We start from the raw sequence: 13,206 nt of genomic DNA on the forward strand, positions 1-13,206 counted from the left end.
AGGTGAGAAACTATTTAACTAAAAAGAATGCCTTTAACCCTAGCTCAGATACTTAAGCACCTGAGTTGTCAAGCTGCTATGAAACCATATGAACGCACTGAACTGTGGAGAAGGCTTTGATCACAGTTCAAGCTGTATTCAGCACTAGAAAATTCATCATACAAATCCTTTATATAGAACAAGGAGAGGCAGGCTGGAGTGATAGTACAGCAGGTAGGGCATTGCATTGCATGCAGCTGACCTGGGTTCAATTCCCAGCATCCCATATGGTCCCCTGAGCACTGCCTGGAGTAATTCCTGAGTGCAAAGTCAGAAGTAACCCCTGAGCATCGCCAAAAAAAAAAAAAAAAGAATGAGAGGGCCTTAAATATCATTACTGATGGAAAATTCTAGACTGCATAAGGGTGAGAGATCTTTAAAATACAAGGAAGGTGGGAAGATATTTAATCCCCACTCAAAATATTTTTTTTTTCTTTTTGGGTCACACCCAGCATTGCTCAGGGGTTAGAAATTACTCCTAGCGGTGCTTGGGGGACCATATGGGATGCTGGGGGTTGAACCTGGGTCGGCCGTGTACAAGGCAAACGCCCTATCCACTGTACTATTGCTCTGGCCCCCCGACTCAAATTTTGTTCAATTAGAATATTCACAAAAGTGAGGAATGGGGGAAGGCATCTAGTTATCACCTGCCCTGTCCTCAGCATCTGAAAACTTAAATTGGTGAGAAACCATTTGCTTTATTTCTTTTTATTCCTCTCACCATATTGTTCTTGTTGTTGTTGTTGGTTTGTGTTGCAACTATGGTGCTCACTTATTTAGTTGTGGTGCTCACCTGACATTATACATCAGGTTACAGAGCTCATACATTTGGCCCTGGTACTTTCCGAGGTTTGTGCTCAGGCACGTGATGATTGTAGTGCTTGCTGAGTGTTGTCAGGGTGCTTACACATGAGCTCACCGGGTCATACTTCCTCATTTAAACCTGTATAAATAAACTAAATTTATTTATCTCGCCCGCACGGCAGAGCCTGGCAAGCTCCCCGTGACGTATTCGATATGCCAAACACAGTAACAACAAAGTCTCCAATGGAGACGTTACTGGGCCCGCTCGAGCAAATCGATGATCAACGGAAGGGCCTTTACCTTTACCTTTTATTTAATACAATATACTATCTGAGGTCTGGAGCAATAGTACAGCGGGTAAGGTGTTTGCCTGGCACGTGGCTGACCCAGGTTCAATATCTGGCATCCCATAGTGTCTCCCAAGCACTGTCAGGAGTGATTTACTGACCATGCTCTTCATTTCTGTCATTTCTGGTTGTAATTTTCCCATTTTGACTCTTACACTTTTTTTTTTTTTTTTTGCTTTTTGGGTCACACCCAGCGATGCTCAGGGGTTACACCTGGCTCTACACTCAGGAATTACTCCTTGCGGTGCTTGGGGGACCATATGGAATGCCAGATATTGGGTCATACTTCCTCATTTAAGCCTACATAAATAAACTAAATTCATTTAATACAATATAGTATACTATCTGAGGCCCCCGATTCTTATACTTTTTTTTGTGTTTTGTTGACCACGTCATCATTTCTTTGAATTCATTAAACATCCTCATAATGGTGTCACTAAAATTATTGTCTGAGGATTTCCTGAGCTAGTTGGTGTTATTTGTGCCTTCAGTGATAACTGTTTTTGCTCAGTGATATTGTTTTGATCTTGGACTTCTATGTGTTTTCCCATTGGTGTTCCATTGCTCTGGCTGTGCGAAGGGTGAGTCTTTGTAGTTAGACCCATTGGAAGATGCTGAGGCATCAGGCTCTGAGTGTTGCTCTCTTCCTTCTCTGCCTGTTTTCGCCAAATGACAGAATGTATAACTTAGCAGTGTGTAATTTGCTGAGTAAAGCTGTCGTGCAGCTCTATGTGCAGCCGTGCAATTTAGCTGTGCTTCTCCTGGCATGTTAACGTAAGTCCAGTGTGGAGGCAGCTGGGATTTAGCCAGGAGGGACTCTGCTTCCTGTTCTGGGCTACGCCCAGTGAGGTCAGCTGGAGACTACCCTCACCTTGAATGAAGGAGCCCAGCTATGTGGCGCTGGGGATTGAACCCGGGTTGGCCACAAGCAAGGCAAGCACTTTAACCAACTGCACCATCTCTACCACCAAGCTGGTTGATTCTTTAGCAAAAGGAAGCAACAGCTTACAGAGTAAGGACAAGTCTGAATGCAAGCCACTCCAGCAGGTTACTGACCCTGAAGAGCTTTTCCCAGAACCCCTCAAATAAAATTGGCAAAACATCTAATGAGAACCCGCAGAAGGTTGGCAACCTGTGCCTTCCCCAGAACTGGGCTGAGTTCTGTATTGTCAGTCACAACGTAACTTCCATGACTGGGAACAGTTCCATGAAGAGATGACCTGTTCTTTAGAACAGATGTCCAGATTTGGTTTGGGGGCCACACCTTGTCATGCTCAGGGATCACCCCTGATAATGCCTAGGGGACCATATGTGGTGCCACATTTTGGACCAGGGTCAGCAACACGTAAGGCAAGCGCCTTAGCTGCAGTAGCCTCTCTCTGGCCCTAGAATTCTCTTTTCGTTGCTATACCTCCAAGAGTGAGGGAGGCAGGAATCCCAGCAAACCAAATGGTCGACTTGTGGGAAATGTGGGCAGGGACACTTGTACCAGCTTTCTGGTGGTGAAGGGCTTTCTTAAGTGGTCAAGAGCTAGCTAGCCTGAGGTGTACAATCTCTCCCTCTCCCCAAATTTCTCGTGTCATTTGGTTGGAATTCTTTGCTTCTCTCTCGTTTTCTGTTTTTAGATCAGACTGGAAGTAGTACCCAGGGCTTACTACTGGTTCTTAGCTCAGACTCCCCGCGTGGGCAGCTGGGACTCCCCCTGTGGGCAGCTCAGAGGATCATATGGAGTGTTGGGGATCAAACTCGGGTCAGCTGGGGTGCAAGAAAAGCACCTCCCCCACTTCAGACCCCTCTTTACTTCTCTTGCCCCAGGCTGGAACCCTGTTCTCCTCCCGCTTGTCTGATCATAGGAGCCTTTTCAGGGCCCAGATTCACTAATGGAATTAGCTCTCTGAGAAATGAAATGGATTTCATCTTGTGTATTTATTGACCAAACCAATCCTGGATAAAGAGAAAAAGAGAACAGGGTTTGGGGACAGAAGCTGGGGAGGTGAGAGACGATGGCACCTGGCTCCTGTGGTGGGGCAAGGGCAGGATCACTTGTAAAACTCATGCTCCTGCTCATCCTTCTTGATGACTGTCTTATAAGCTTTCTCGAAGTCCTTGGCCAGAACAATGTAGCGATTCTCCCTGACTGCCAACATCCCACTCTGTTGAGACAGAAGTGAAAAATGGGCTCTTGCTGGTGAAGGTGGGTGTGGTTAACATGAAAACTTAAAGATATTCAATCTTGTAAACCAAAGTTACCTCACTGGAGATAACTTTGTTGTTGGGCCACACCCAGCGATGCTCAGGGGACCATATGGGATGCCAGGGATTAAACTGGTCAACTACATGCAAGGCAAGCACTCTCCCCCTGTACTATCTCTCTGGTGTCAAAATGCTTAAATTTGTATATATAAGTCTCTAGCCTTAGTGAGGGTGGAGGAAGACATGGGCAGGGCCAGCCCCCATGGAAGCAGTGAGGGAGAAAAGGAGGGCAGCAGAGGGGGTTAGATCTCCACTCACCCCTGCCCTAGTGTTAGAGCAACACCTTGACTCACCTCCTGACAGATGGAGTTGATGTCAGCTCCAGAAATCTTATCTGGCCGGGCCACATCTGCAGAGAGGAGTTAAGCAAACTATTCTTTGTAGGACCCACTGAGTGCCAGGGGCTGGAAGCCACTCCCCACCCCGGGCACCAGTCTCCACCTCCCACCCCTCTGGACCATGGCAGAAAGGACAAGATTCTTTCCCAACTGCTACCCATCCCGTCCTCTGAGGGCAGGATACAGTCTTCCAAGTCCACCTCCTCTGAGAGATTCATTTTGCTGGTGATAGTGGAGAAGATTAGCCTCTTCTGGCGGCGGTCAGGGAGTGGGAATTCGATCTTCCGGTCAAGGCGGCCAGGCCGCAGCAGGGCGGGATCCAGGGTGTCAGCTCTATTAGTCGCCATGATCACCTGGCACAGGGACAGGCTGCCTCAGATTCCTGTCTCCAACCCCTCCTCCCCATCTCTAGCCCTCCCCCACTTCCCTTCCACACCCTCCCCCCAAATTCGAACCTTGACATTCACATTCTGGTCAAACCCATCCATTTGATTCAGCAGCTCCAGCAGAATTCTCTGAACTTCTCTGTCCGCTGGACAAAGCACAGCACGATCAGTCTGGGGTGTCCCACGCAGCCACCTGGCCCCACACCCGAGCCCTGTTTGGGTGTGTATCCTGTACCTCCCGTCTGGGCGTCAAATCTCTTGGTGGCAATGGCATCAATCTCATCGATGAAGATGATGGCAGGGGCATTCTCCTTGGCCAGGCGGAAGACATCACGGACCATGCGGGGGCCCTCGCCCAGGTACTTCTGTACGAACTCGGAGCCCACGACCCTGATAAAGGCAGCTGAGGACAGTACAGGGGACCAGGGTTGGGGCCTGCTCTGCTGTGACGGGAACTGAGACTCCCCCTGTGGACAGCCCTGTCTTTGGACGTCCACTTCCACTAACTGGGTTGCCCTGTCACCTGGGCTGGGGCCTGGCAACCCAAACAATGAAACATATCAACAGTTGCATCATTTTGGAGGTTTGGTGTTTTAAAAAATAGGAGTTTAAAAGAATAAAAAATTGCATCTAGCATCCAACACATCCATATGGAGAGAGGTGATATCAACTATGACTCAAAGACAAAAAATAATCTGTGTTTCTGGAGTGCTTGGAAAAACAGTAAGAAACCAGGGCATCTCACTGCCTCATGGGGAGTGCCATATTCTGGGGAACTCTCCAGGGATCGGCTTTGGAACAGCGAGCAAGAGCCAGAGACCACGGGCCCATCCATTGGTTCTCCGCCTTTTTGTTTTAGGACCAGACCAGGCATGGGGACCACACAGAGCCAGGAGCAAACCTGCCAAGCAGAGCATGTACTCCAGCCCTTGAGTTCTCAGCCCGCCTACTTGTAATTGTGGGGTCCACTCCCAGCATGCTGTGGCTGGGCAGTGCTCTGGGGCCACCAGCACTGCATGCAGCTATCCCTGGTCGGGGAAAGGGGAAATGCAATGCTCAGGATCAAAACCAGGGTCATGTACAGGCAAGGCATACACTCCCATCACTTGGGTAGCCCCTCCTCAGCTTTCTGAACCCCCTTTGAACACATGGATGCCAGCAGGCACTATCCTGGCTCACACTTGGAGGTGGCTTCATGAACACACTGTAGTGCTAGCATCAACAAGTTAACCTCTTAGTTTAATACAGCCTGTTTCTTGTTTGATTTCAGTTTTGGAGTCAAACCCAGTGACCATCCATAATGCCCAGGTGTTAACCTCCGGGTCAGCCATGTGTAAATTTAGCACCCTACCCGCTATCCTACTTCTCTGGCTCCACTTAAAGTTGCCTGTTTCTAAATCACCTACTGTATTTTCAAGGACCAATCCCCAGGCCTTCCTCCAAGCGCCTCGGTGCTGGGAGAGACAGGGTCCTTTCCCTAGACCTGGTAGTTTTGTGTCCTAACTGGGAGGTATCATGAGTATGCTGCAAGCTCAGGCACTGACAAGATCCATCTCTGACCCCTGGTGCCACATCAAGCTTTGCCTTGGCATCTAGATGGTTCCCTGGCAGGAGCCAGAGAGACAGTACACAGAGCTGAAGAAGCGGGCTTGGGGGTATGGGGCTTTGGGTTCAGCCCCTGGCACAGCATGGCCCCTGAGCATCGCTGGAGTAGCCTTGATGGCCCTCACTCTCCCTGGGCCTAAGCAACAACATATCACGGGGGCTTCCAGGGCCCTGAGAGGACCTGCTCAAGGACTATTTTAAAATGAATTATTCTTGAAGCTGAAAAGAGAATGCAGGAATGAAGTGCTGTCCCTGCATGTGGCCAACTCCAGTCCAATCCCCAGCACCACATATAATCCCCTGACAAGGAGTGATCCCTGCACAGAGCCAGGAGTTAAGCCCAGAGCACAACTAGGTATGGCCCCAAACCACCTGTCCCCCCAAAAAAACTTTCACATGGCACACCAATCTCTGAAATTCTCTATCTCACGCTCTCCCTAAACAATAGGCCACTGCAGTTCCATGTCCCAGTCACCTTCCTACCCACCTCCGTCTCTCTCCCATGAGGTCACGTAGACAGCGCACATCCACACATCCCATCTTCCTTGTCCCAATTGGTAGATACCCACGCCCGGTATGGTCACCGATAACCACCTGGGTAGCCAGGGAGTGGCTCCCAACTCTGTCTTACCAACCGCAGTTGGTCAGTAAGTAAATTCTGGGGCTGGAGCAAGACTCAGTGGGCTGTGCACATGAGTCCTCCCACCACTGAGCCTGGAACAGGCCCCTTGCCTCCACCCCCTTCCCCCAGTACCACCCAGTGTGGCCTCCAAATAGAAGATAAACAAATGTAGAGGCGGATTTCAAAGACACTAGCTCAAAAACACTAAAAATGCATTAAGTGTTCAGCAACAAATGAGGGATAAATTAAAGGTGGTATATATGCAAGACTGATTATTCAGCCTTACAGAGGAAAGAAGTCCTGACACACTTTACATGAATAAAATGAAGTAAGTCAGTCACAAAAGATACATTCTATACATTTATATTCCACTTATACCAGCACCTGACACAGGCAAATTCGTAGAAACCGACAGAATAGGGAAGCAAAGGGATGAGGGGTGGAGGAGAAAGAAGCAGTTACTGCCTGAGGGTCCCAAGCATCAGTGGGGGACGAGAAGATGACAAATGAAATAGTAGGTGGCTGGGTAACATTGTGATAACGTTCTTAATGCCACTGAACTGCATCAAAAGCGCTGGAATGGAAATCTTAAGATAAAAGGGTCACAGAAAAAGCCTTTAAGGGAGGAGGAGGGGAGAGGGACAGAGAGAGGGAGACAGGACAGAGAAAGGGAGAGGGGACCGGGGGGAGGGAAGAAGAGGAAGAGAGAGAGAGAGAGAGAAAGAGAGAGAGAGAGAGAGAGAGAGAGAGAGAGAGAGAGAGAGAGCGAGCGCTTGTTTTGCATACAGCTGACCTGAGTTTGATCCCTGGCACCCCATATGGTCCCCTGAACACTATTAGGAGTGATCCCCGAGCACAGAACCAGGAGTAAGCCCTCAGCACCATCAGTTGGGGCCCAAAAGAAAAATCCTTCAATTTATCTGCCCATGTGAAAATATTTTAAGTGTGCTGACGAAAGCACATGAGCAAGTTCACCTACTTTTGAATTCATTTTCAATAACAGAATTAGTTTGGGACTGAAGAGATAGTACAGTGGATAGGGCATTTGCCTTGCATACAGCAACCCAAGTTTGATCCCTGGTATCCCATACGGTCCCGAGTCCTGCTGGGAGTAATTCCTGAGTGCAGTCAAGAGTAACCCCTGAGCATCACCAGGGGTGCCCTGGCCAAAAAATAAAAAACAAAACAAAGATAATTTTGTTTTCGATTATACACGTGTCTGTCTCTTGACCTCTATGTGTCTACAACTACCTTATTCCCAGGGCAATTCACAGAATCTCTTAGAGGGGCAAAAAGGTTATTTCTAGTCAAGCCCTTTCTCACCTCCTGGAGACCCAGTGGAACTCCCCACTTCAGCCTGTTACTCAGCATTTTCTGAATACCTACTTCCTTGTGATTACTGAACAGGGACCACAAACATAGGAAAGAACAAAGACAAAAGCTCTCTCCGTGTGTGGAGTCTAGGCTTGGCCTATTCAGACTCCCTCAGGGAACTCTTTCCTACCCACAGATCTTTGCACATGCCAGCGCCCCCACTAGATGCCTTCTCCCCCTGCATGTCCAACACACTCCTTACAAGCTGCTTCCTCGGGGAAGGCTGCCCGAGAGACCCCGACAGGAGGGTCTGACCTGCCTCCCGACTCGTGCAGATGGTCCCTTCTCCACTTGTCTTCTCTCCACAAAGCCCTTCCTGCGGGCTTCAGCTCTAGGCACCTGGTCCCCTAACATGAATGAGCATGCCTGCCTCAAGACCTCCGGGCCCTACAGGCCCTCAGCCTGTGACTCCCATTCCCCACCCCCAAGTATTTAGGTCTTTTTGCAAACATCACCCCAAAACGTCTCCCTGACCATTTCTTTTCCCCAGCACAGTCACGCCCCTTGGGTTCTCTGCCTTGCTTACAGATTATCTACGTGTGTGTGTGTGTGAAGTCAAGTGCGTCCCCACCATGTTCCAAGCCATGAGACTGCTCTGTTGGCTGCCATGTTTCCAGCACCCACAACCCTGTCAGGCACATAGTAGGTGCTCAGTGAATATTGACAGACTGATCAAGCCCAAGATATCTCCCTCTGTTTCTAGCCACCGGGAGCTCATCAAGAGTTGTGGCAGTTTCCCAGTCTAGGGTCTGGGGGAGCAGGACTCCAATGACTGGCGAGTGAACGCAAGCCCATGACCCTGGCCAACATGGAAGGGGTAAGGGTGGGGGCGAGGGGGAACGCTGCCCATGTGCCAGGGACAGTTTTAAGAAGCTTGACATTGATTTAATTCTCTGAACAACTGAGCAAAAGAAGAGTTCTGGTTGTCTCCTTACACACCAGGAATGGGCAGCTGATTTTGAGGAGATCGTGTAAATAGGTAGAGGGAAGCTAGAGTTTGAAACTGGGCAGCCTGGCCCAGAAAACTCACAGCTTCTCTGTCGCCTTCAACTGCTCCCTGGTGAACATTTATTATGAATTTAATAAATGTGCTGACCCCTGTCCTTTGCTCTTAAAAACAGTAACTTTCTGATTTTTGCCTGGAACCTATAATAAGAAATACATTTATAGGTCAGGGATGTGACTCAAGTGGTAGAGCATAGCTGAGTCATATGTGGGGCCCTGAGTTCAATCCCTACCATTGCCTGCCCATCTACTGGGCTCCCAGCACCAAGGACTGTGGCCCCAAATGTGTGTGTGCATATGTGTGTATGCCCGTATGTGTAAAGTCTAGTTTTCCAAATCCATCCAGGCTCCTTGATGGCCTGGGGGTGGAATCTGACAATTCCTGTTGCATTTCATTTTTGGGGTGTGTGGGGGAATGTCTATTGACGCCCCCATGACTGTCCAGGTACTAAACACTCACTGCCCATTGTAGGAGAATCACCACTTAATTCCCCACCATCAGACTGAGCTGTGGAGGGAGATCGGTGGCTGAGAGGATGAAGTCACCGCCACAGAACCGCACCAGTCAGGAAAAAAGGAGGGACCCCAGGCCTGAACCCCAGAGCCCAACCTCTACCTGACTGTCTAATCCCCGCCTGAGGAAGATCTGAGAGGCAGGAATAAGGATGGATGCGTCAGGAAGGTCAGTGGTCTAGGGGAGGGGACCTTGCTACTCACCTGTCGTGTGGTGGGCTACGGCTTTTGCCAACATGGTCTTCCCACAGCCCGGGGGGCCGTACATGAGGACGCCTCGCGGAGGGTCGATGCCGATCTGGATCATAAGAGGGAGATGGAGGTCCATGAGCCGGCGGGGAGGTCTCTCACCCCCAAGACTCCGCGGCGCCTCTGGCCAGTCCTCACCTGCTTGTAGAGCTCGAAGTGTGTAAGCGGAAGCTCCACGGCCTCCCGCACCTCCTGCTTCTGGATGTCCATGCCCCCGATGTCCGCGTACATCACATCTGGCTTCTGATCTGGGGGGGTGGGGGTGGAGAACAATGCTCGGGCTCCCTGCCTGCCCCTCAGGGGTGCCCGCCCCGGCCATGGCATGTACCCCACCCCTCACCCCTCACCTGAGGTGAGCATCATGATGCTGCTGTCGGCCTCGGGGGGCAGCACGTCCACCAGCGCGTTGCTGTGCTTGTGGAGGGCCACTGACGCATTGGGCTTTAACAGCTCCCGGTCGATGGTGCTCAGGATGCGCACGTAGTAGTTGGAGCCTGCAAGAGGGGTGCATGAGGACAATGAAAAGTGTGGGTGACAATCTTAGAACTGGGCTGTCTACCCCACACACACACCGCCACCCACTTCAACACACCACTAGGCAGGTGGTGTCTCCTCCTAGAACAAACCTTCTTGCCTCCTCCAAGCTGTCCTCCCACCCCATCCCCTTCACACCAAGCGTCTTTTGGGCCAAGTGCATGTGGTCCATAGTGCTGACTCAGGGGCACTGGCCCATGGCCCAGCCCTCCCAACTTTCATTCGCTGCCTCCCTCTGGGTTCCTGATCTTCCCGAACATTGTGTGGCTCGTCCTGGACAGTCTCTGGGAGTCCTTGGGAGGCTCCCAGACGCCAGTCTCCAGCATTCCATGTGAGCCTCTTCCCAGTCCTTTTCCACCTTCCCTCCATGGCCCACTAGCTACTGTGACCTGTGACCCAATCCCTGTGAACTTCCACCCTGTCCCTGGATGTCTCTCCAACTGCTCCCATCATGGACCTGCTCTGCCTCAGGCCAGCCCTTTCCAGCCTCAGGCTTCCTGTCTTATTCCTCCCACCCGCCTTCTGCACCTCAGCAAGTGATGCTCGTACCTCTTTCCTGACCTTCGCACAAGTTGTCCAGCAACTTCCTGCACTCCCACCCCAAGTCCCTGACTTCCTGTCATTGCTCCTGTGCAAACTCCTCTGGCCATGTCACCATCCCCAGGAGAGCCCTGCTGGGCCCTGAATCCAAAGACACAGGTCCTGAGGCTAGAGCGATAGCACGGTGGGTAGGGCATTTGCCTTGCACGTGGCCGACCCAGGTTTGATTCCCAGTAACCCATAGGGTCCCCCGAGCACTGCCAGGAGTAATTCCTGAGTGCAGAGCAGGAGTAAGCCCTGTGCACCACTGGGTGTGACCAAACCCCATCCCCCCCAGCCCTCCCACCCCCCCAAAAAAGGCACAGGTCCCTCCAGAATCATTGCCCTTCCCTTCCTCTCAGTCTCAGCCGCACGCTTTCCAAACCTTCAGGGGAGTACAGCCCAGTCCAGAGCAGAGAGCAGAGCAGTAAAGGAAAAGACACTCGGAGGGCAGAAAGTCAATTTAGAGGGTCAAGTCAAGCAGGGCTTAAAATAGAAACAGGTAAGAACAGAATGAAAAATACCAGAGAATGCCCCCTACAGTCGGGCTACATGTATTATGTTCCAGAGGTCTGTGTGTTTATAGGTGAAACACATCCATATACATATTATGATAGAAAGAAAGCATGTAAAGCACATTTCTGCTTCTGAATCAGAAACCGAAGACTCTGTACAACACCATTACACTGTCTTGCCTTGTCTGTCGTTATTGGACCCTGGCTCAGTTCCTGGCACCTGCCAGCTACCAGTTGTTTATGAACAGAGCCCCTCTAAATCCCACTGACCACCAGACCTGTGGTGGAGCCCACGATGGCTGTATTCTGATCCACAGCCTCCAAAAACTGCCCGATGACCAGGGGGATGCTTTGGATTCGCTTCACCTCCTCCTGGGCATGGAGGAACTCCTTCTTCAGGTTCTTCTGCTCATCCTTGATATACTCCTCCTGCACCTCCAGAAACTCCAGCTCCTGCTGCAGCTTCTGCAGGGAGAGTGGGGCAAGGCTGAGGGTAGCTCCTGGCCATGCTCAGCCAACCAGGGTGGGGTGGGAGTGGGCATGGACAGAGGCTGCTGGGGTCCCAAGCAGGAACCAAGCTGGGGGGCTGCAATGTACCTTGTAGCGGCTGTACAGGTCCTCCAGGTCCTCAGGTTCAGGTGCTAGGAAGGACAGGCCAGTCTGGGGCCGTGACACAGACAATGCTGGGATCTCATCCTACACCAGAGGGAAACTGAGGTTGAAAGAGGCCCCTTGTGGAACAATCTAGAGTCATTTCCCCGCAATGACATTTAATCCCCAATATATTGATCACGTGTCACTCCTCTAATCAGCTTCTGATGTTCTTCAGCTCCCAACAACCCCCTTCCAACTGTAAGCACCCCAATATCTTTCACTTTCATACCTCTCCTACCACATCACCAGTGTCATTCAGTGAGATACTTGTCACATCAACTCCTTATCAGACTCCAAATCCTTCCCCTACACCGGGGTCTAAAGTCACAGCTCTCAGAGAGGTGATTCAGCTCTCCACCCCTTCACACTATATCCCATCACCCCGTTTCCCCTAATTGGAGAATCACAGAACCCCAACTCCCATTAGGTCCTTGTCATTCAACACCCCGAATCCCGGGGACCCCAAACATCAATTTGCTAGATCAGATGCTAGATGCTTCTCAGCTCCTGAAACCAGCTTGTGGCCAGTGGCCAGTCCAGCTGGACGCGACGCAGAGCGAGTGCAAGCAGCATGTACCCTGCGCGAAACCCACGCGCCCCGCTGAGGCAAGGGGGGGGGGGGGTTGTTAGGGGGAGGGGTCAGCACGCACGCCCGAAGTGACCTGGAAAGCATTCGGTCGCAGTCGACCTCAAACTCCTAGCAGTCGACCTCAATGCCCCCCTAGCTCTGCTTTCCGGGCCTTTGCTGCCTTCCTATCATCCCTCGGCCACCCCTGCGAGGCCTCGGTACCGCACCAAACTCCCGAACGGGGCCCCGGAAAATCACCCATCTCGGGCCCGGGTTCCCGCACTCAGCACCCGCACTCGGTTCAGTGGCTTTCCCCGCCTCCCCACAAGTCAGGTGCCACCAGACCTGAGCTTTCTCCACCAGGATGCCAATCTCCTCCATAGTGACCAAGCCACTCGAGTGTGGCCCGGCCCGATCCAGTCACCGCTTCCGCTGCCGCCACCGGAAGTCCACGGCCCGAGTGCGTTCTGGGGATCGTAGTTTAGGCCCGAGAACGCGTTCAAGCGTAGAGCGGGCTGGTCGGGCCCAATAGGACGGAGGAAAAAGGGAAGGCCACGCCCCGGGCTCCACCTCGCGGGGAAGGCGCAGGCGCGCTTGGCGCAGCGCGTCGGCCTGAGGCTACGCGTGCGTAGTAGAGCATATGAGCCGTAGCGGTCGCTGGTTTTCTGGGCGGTAGGGGGAGCTGTCGCGTCGTTCTTGGCTCTACTGAGGCATTCTCGAGGTCTGGGAAGGTCTAGTGACTTTCGTCCCAGTGGTGGGACGTTTTAGAGATGAAGGACGCTTTACGGGGTTTCCACACGGGGCTTGCGCCCGAGGCTTGT

General features: G+C 51.6%; 1 protein-coding gene across 1 annotated transcript; it reads right to left on the minus strand.

The window, feature by feature from the left end:
• Positions 1-3,098: 3,098 nt before the first annotated feature.
• PSMC4 (proteasome 26S subunit, ATPase 4) lies at positions 3,099-12,839 on the minus strand. Its single transcript, XM_056135661.1, has 11 exons — positions 12,731-12,839; positions 11,761-11,859; positions 11,442-11,628; positions 9,883-10,029; positions 9,674-9,783; positions 9,491-9,584; positions 4,403-4,570; positions 4,237-4,313; positions 3,966-4,134; positions 3,737-3,792; positions 3,099-3,343 (listed from the first exon to the last, which is right to left on the minus strand). Exons 1-11 carry the CDS (start codon positions 12,764-12,766, stop codon positions 3,230-3,232), a joined length of 1,257 nt encoding a protein of 418 aa, XP_055991636.1. The 5' UTR covers positions 12,767-12,839; the 3' UTR covers positions 3,099-3,229.
• Between the last annotated feature and the right edge of the window lie 367 nt (positions 12,840-13,206).

The sequence above is a fragment of the Sorex fumeus genome, unplaced genomic scaffold (genome assembly GCF_029834395.1).
Source record: "Sorex fumeus unplaced genomic scaffold, SorFum_2.1 ptg000122l, whole genome shotgun sequence".
NCBI lineage: Eukaryota > Metazoa > Chordata > Mammalia > Eulipotyphla > Soricidae > Sorex > Sorex fumeus.